At 36.9% G+C, this 6,400-nt stretch overlaps 1 protein-coding gene across 2 annotated transcripts in view; it reads right to left on the bottom strand.

Moving 5' to 3' along the window:
- The window catches only part of LOC109239055 (regulator of nonsense transcripts UPF3-like), an 18,577-nt gene extending 12,542 nt beyond the window's left edge, over positions 1-6,035 (bottom strand). The window contains exons 1-7 of one of the 2 annotated variants that reach the window (XM_019405559.1): positions 5,636-6,035; positions 3,399-3,505; positions 3,051-3,146; positions 2,863-2,961; positions 2,635-2,714; positions 1,596-1,706; positions 907-1,051 (exon numbers count right to left, since the gene is read on the bottom strand). In XM_019405559.1, coding sequence (XP_019261104.1) covers positions 907-1,051; positions 1,596-1,706; positions 2,635-2,714; positions 2,863-2,961; positions 3,051-3,146; positions 3,399-3,505; positions 5,636-5,769 — 772 coding nt within the window. In that variant the 5' untranslated portion in view covers positions 5,770-6,035. The remainder of the gene's footprint in view (positions 1-906; positions 1,052-1,595; positions 1,707-2,634; positions 2,715-2,862; positions 2,962-3,050; positions 3,147-3,398; positions 3,506-5,635) is intronic. The other variant, XM_019405560.1, reaches the window with a different exon arrangement.
- Between the last annotated feature and the right edge of the window lie 365 nt (positions 6,036-6,400).

Genomic DNA, 6,400 nt, shown 5'->3' with positions numbered 1-6,400 from the left:
AGACGTTAGTAGGGGGGGGGGGGGGGGGAGTCTTCCTCTGAAGTCAAGGAGGAGGAAGATTAGGTTGATCCTAACCGAATGATGATGAATTACTTCTGTGGCAGTACCCCAACAAGATTGAGAGAGGGCTCAGAAGAGAGGGTGCTACCCGGGTACATAAGTATTAGGTCCGCCAGCGCACACAAGTATTCTCCTGTCTTTTGTATTTTGGTTCACGAACCTTTATACACATTGATGCTTGTTTCTTTCAACATTAGTTGAACTGATCAAAAAAGATCACAGAAAAGAAGATATATGATTGTCACAGTTCTTTGGCTTGTTAAGACTGAGCAAAATACTAAATATAGTTCAAGAAATCAAATGTCTCCGCGGCAGGTTAGTGTAGTTGATTTTCCTAAAACAACCTCCGAGACACAAATAAAAAGCTTGGAGGTCTAGACACAGAATTTTTACCTCCTTATCCACCCCACGACTGCCTTTCATACTCTTACACTATGGCCTGCTAGATCCTCTTGGGTTTTTTGTTAAGTTTCCTACATCCACGTTCTCCACTAGCAAGGCTACGCTGATCTTAACTGCTTTTAGCAACAAAAAAGGTTCTTCAGCTTGGTTTAGGTCTTCCTTGTTGGGTGGCGTGGGTGGGGGTTTTTCATGCATGCTCCTTTTACAAGAAAGAGGTTAGATAAGCTGTCATATTCAGTCAGAACATTTGGACTGTTAAATGCTCCTCCAACCCCAACCCCAAAGCAAACAAAAAAAGATGTTAATATTAACTGTATTGATGTATTCTGTATTAAATTTGTAAGAACTATGATACAAACATAAGACATACCAATTTCCCCTTCCACTAAATCAATCCCAGATCCAGTAAATTTGTAAGAACTACGATACAAACATAAGACATACCAATTTCCCCTTCCACTAAATCAATCCCAGATCCAGGAGCAGAGGTTCCAGACTTGTCAGAGAGCTGCTGATCATCACGTTTTGGCACTAGAATGTATGATTTGTCCTTACCATTTCCAGCCTTAGAACTGTCCCGCAGAACATACTGCAGAACAAGGTGGTAATTCCGTAAGCAATATAAGATAAGAGTTACTGACAAAATGTCAATAAACAAAAAAATATCCAACAAGTAGCAGTTTTATTGTCAATACCCAACATGAAAAGGCAAAAACTAAACATGTGCATCTGCGTGGGTGTGTGTGTGCGCATAAGCTTATGACCAAACTAACAAATATCTGGTGCAAAAATTTAATAAAACATGCTTCCAGGCTGTTATAGAGAACAAGGAAACTAGCAATGAAAAGCTCAATTATAAGGCAAAGCTGCAAAAAGCAAAAGCAGAGTAAGAGCAGTGAAGGCCCAATACCATCCTCATGTACAAGCAGGCATATAGATCAAACCAGGTCAGGTTTTACAATGAGAGACAACTGAAAGCAGGTCAAGAGTAGAGAATGGTACACTTAGACAAGGCCTTCATATTCTCTGAACTAGAAACGCAAATTTATCATGTATAAAAAAGGCGTGATATAAAAACGCATGGACCAATCCCAGTAGTCCATGGCCATAAGTTTGGGAAGAAGAGCATGTACCATGGTCGTAGAAGTCCTCTTTTCAGAGCCTCGTTTAGATGCAGCTGAGCTAGGAGTTCTTGAGGATGCGCCACCAACCCTTTTGGTTGATCTTCCATTAGATATAGATCTCTGACAAAAACCAAGTCAATAAACTTGGTGTCATTTATTACTTGGGGGAAGTTGCTCAAAATAGTGATACAATAATTTCTTTTAATAAGACAAAAGAGACCATATTCGAAGAGAAGTAGCGGAGAATGCAATGGAATCTTCTATATGAATACAAAGTAAGCAAAGGAAGACTGATGAAGGAACATTAAGAAGAAAAAGACTGAATATTAGTCCTCAAATCAGCTTCTGAAAAGCATGTATAGATAAAGTAATAATATTTTAATATAGAAGGGCAAAAAAAACCCGTATAAAGAAGTATCAGCTTCACAAGAACGTAACACAATCTTTACAACAAGATGCAATTCAACTATATCTAGTTCTTCCAACGATTTGTCCCCTATACATCAATTACCATCTATTAATACCATCCACAATGGTACATAATTCACCGTCAAAACTTCAGTTCCTTATATAAAAGAATTCATTAATAAAAACGCCAGATTAACAGAGACATTTTATTTAGTGAATAAGCAACGTTAGAAGCTCATTCTGGTAAAATATCCACAAATAACAAAACCTTATTTACAACCAGGTAGCTCAAAGCAGAAAATGTACAGCTTCTTCAATTCTTTGAGCATAGATCTCATAACTGAAACAGAAAGATAAAAGAAAAAGAGGAGGTTCCCAATATAAAAATCCACTTCAGACCAACTGATGAAACTTTTTTCTCGGTTGCGTACTCAAGTCAGTCAACAAAGATAAACACAAACTAGTTTAATGACGTGGAAGAATTAATATTTTCCCATATCTCTTTTTCACAACAGATAAAAGCATGGAGCACCTACAAGTAGAAAGTTGCACCTCGACAAAAACAGACAGCAACTAGTTCTTTGCTAGTAAAGTTTGAAAATCCCATCATTAGGAATTTCGAAACAGGAAAATTTCCTACCCGAGCTCCACCCTTCGCAGCTCTTTTCTGACGTATATAATCCATTAATGGAGTAACTATAGGAGCATCCTTTGCTGAGCCTGAAATACAGAAATAAGTGGAACTTCAATTTCAAACCACATGCACTCCACCTTCATGCTTTGCTCTCCAACACCTCTCATTTTGATAAATATCTCCATTTAATGCACAACGAGACTAGTACAATGTTCTAGAGATGTTCTAACTGACCAGCTCGTTCAGCCTCTTTTCTCTCCAATTGTATCTCAGCACTTGGAAGATTCTCAACAGGCTTTGCAAGAAATTCAAGGAACTCCAGATATTCAGGATCTACAAGTGCATCAACAAAATTAACGTAACTGCAGACAAGATGGAGATAGCACGTACGTCACATGCAATCAGCTCATCAATTTTAATACCTTTCAGTATGGTCGCTTCACGGGCATCCTTCTTGGACCAGTGCTTTGGAACACGCTGTGAAGGAGCATACTCGACAATTGTTTTGAACTGAGTGCCTAATATAGACATCCCCAGAAGATGAGAATAATAATTTTCCAATCAAAGATTAGATCACTACGCAAGATAGATCTAGCAGGAACCAGAAAAGAAATGGTGCAACACATAATAGTGTGTGACGACCAAAGGGACCAAAGAGACACCCAATAGCAAAAGCTGAACCAAAATAAATAAACAAATAAATCATTTTCAAATTTCATCTTGATGGAAGGAATGCCCAATCAATCTCTTGTAACTGTGCTTGAGCTTACCTTTCTCATTCACAAAAACGTGCCCATCAAAGAACTCAGCGAACTCAATAACATCTTCTGTATTTCTAAAGTCAATATAGGCTCTCGAATAGCTTTGATGCCTCAGGCTGCAGAAGAAATGTTTAGCATATAAGTGTCAACAACGACAATGTTGAAAAAAATGAATCAAGCTATACCAGTCTAAAGTATGTATATTCATGTTTTAAACATACCATACTTGCACAAATATCAGCTTTTTAGGTGGAGAGGGCTATAAATCATTTCCCGAGACAGTAAAGAATAGAGAAAAGGAAATCTTTGTTTTTTATGAGAAAGGTAAAGAAAAGGAAATCTTTGTTAAATAATAGGGGGAAAAAAAGCAAAACAATCTGACCAGTTTCGGACTTTATGCAAATAAAACCATGCATAAGAGTTTTTCTGAATCGGAACAAAACCATCCATAATTTTTCTTTCTTAGCAAAATGGGAAAGACTTCATTAATAACAAAAATACTCCGGACCCGAAAAAAATAACATACAATACCGCATACACAAATCTGAGGCAAAAGCTAAAGCAATACTGGACACGCCACGGAGAGCTCTAATTCAAACACAAACTACAGATATGCAGCCATCGAGCTGTTATAATTGTAAGCCTAACTTGCTGTCCATTCCCTGGAGAACTAGTTGGATACACAGAAAATGGATAAATCATGAAACTTCATACTTGTAGGTACCAAGAACATCGCATTTTGTTCAAACCATTTCACAAAAAGAGTAGACTACAACAATATACTTTTTTTATAACTGCAATGTCCAAGCCAACTTGCGCACCTCGATTATTCCAACAGGTACCTGCTATTTTCCCCAAAGCAAGTACCAGATAATTTTGTCCATCAAAGCTTAGGCAGATGAGACAAATTACTAAATGCCTTTTGTCTCTGTAATAAATTTGAACCCTGGACTCACATTGGTTTTCACCAACTTCATGGAGGCTACACCCTTTGGTGCAACACCAAACAACATACTCTCCATACCAAACACTGGAGTATACAATGACTCGTGAACACAGTTCCTTGCCTAAAAGAACAATTCAATGCAACTCATTTCCTTTTAAAGCAAAAAAACTATGGATAAGCCACAAAACTTTCTTTTTTTATTTTTTTATAAAGTGGTGCAGTCAATTGCACAAACCTCGACTAATTTACCGAGGATTTGTTACCTCTTATCAACGCAAGCACTGGTAATTCTATCCATAAAGGCTTAGGCAAATGTAAAAAAATCACCTAGTGTTTTGAACCCTAATCTTCCAGGATCTTTCCCCAACTTCATTGACTACTAGGTTACACCCTCGGAGCAAATGGTTTTTTATTCTAAGGCTTGAACCTGAGACCTTTGGTAAGGATAGACAATCCCAACCATCCCTTCGTAACACTGGTGCCCACACTATTTAAATTTCATAAATTGAAAAATCGATATTAAATATAAAAACAAGATTTTGCTAATAACAACATGGTGTAGTACGTTAGCACCATATTGATTTCCTTTCCTTTTAATAGCCCTCACTATCTCATCAATACCAGGGGGTTTCAGGCATTCCTTTAAAATAAGTACCACCTTACTCTTTCTACCCCTTCTGTGGAGAAAGGAACATTTCAAGATATGTGTTTCTAATGGACATTAAAAAGATGGTTATGGTGAAACACAAAGCAAAGCATAATTTTGTAAACACGAGCAAGTATGTCGATTATATTGAATGCTACTACATCAATTTCTCCCCCCCCCCCCCCTTTTTCCCTAGTGCTAGATCAAATAAACTCTTACATTTCTTAATAAATATGAAAAAATGAAACACTCAAGGAATACTGAACTTCATCTGACACATAACTCACAGGATCAGTACCCACAATCACAAGCTTAAGGAATTAATAGCACTAAGATAAAGCATAATGAAGGGAAACTGGAAAAAATATATAAAAAATAATATAAAGTCACAAGCAATATCCAAAAGTAAAGAGTTACTTCTATAAGTACCACAATAAATAGACAAATCATATAAATATCAATTATTTATACAAAATATATAAAAACAATAATAAAGCTACCAAGCAATAAAAACGATTACAGAAGATATTGTAGTCAGAAACCACATATTACGTATACAAAAACATAATTTTGTCTAGTGTACACAAATACATAAAAATTTAAAAAAAATAAATAAAAAATAAATTCTTAATTGCTATTTATGGAAACCCTAACCTGGTCTTGCCGGGGCGAAAAGTGAACCAGTTGTACCGACCAGCGAAGCGAGAATCAACCTGCTCGAGAAGCGTAGACTGAGAAAGCGTCGGCGGCAAGTGCCGCACAACCACTTTGGTTCGCCGATTCTTCATGTGACACTATAATACCCTAGGAAAATATCCAAATAATATCCAATCTAGTGAAATTTGCATAAAAAATTAGCTGTAAATTGCTAACGAATCACATCTTTCCACTCTTTATCACAGTCGATCGATGAAATTCGTGTGCGCTAATTTCCAATTCCACGCAATATGTCCGTGCATGAGATTGCTAGAGAGAGTGGAAAAGGGGAATTTCTTTTAGAGAGAGAAAGGGGCGTGAAATTACCAGCGTGACGAGAGAGGATTTTGCAAAGGAATTTTGTATTTTATATTTGTACATTACATGTATACAAGTACGTATACGCACTCTCGTGTTGTGACGTGTTGTACGTCTATACAATTTGCAAGAAGTTTTGCAATTTGTGTTTGGATGACTTTTTCCAAAAAATAATTACGTCCAATAACAAAACAATAATCTAATAGTGGTGAAGATGGAGTAGAATAAAGAGGTCCCCTCATCCTAGGAACACCATTCTTAGCGACACGAAGAGCTATATTAGATATACAAGAGAGGAAACTCATGCTTAGAGTGGGTGAGGAGACTGTGAGGATGTTTGGATTGGCTTTTAAGCTGGTCAAATCAGTTTTTAAGCTCTTTTTAACTTTTTTCAGTGTTTAGCAA

The sequence above is a fragment of the Nicotiana attenuata genome, unplaced genomic scaffold, assembly GCF_001879085.1.
Source record: "Nicotiana attenuata strain UT unplaced genomic scaffold, NIATTr2, whole genome shotgun sequence".
Classification (NCBI taxonomy): Eukaryota; Viridiplantae; Streptophyta; class Magnoliopsida; order Solanales; family Solanaceae; genus Nicotiana; species Nicotiana attenuata.
Note: the sequence above shows the minus strand (reverse complement) of the source record. Positions and strands in the feature narration are given on the sequence as shown.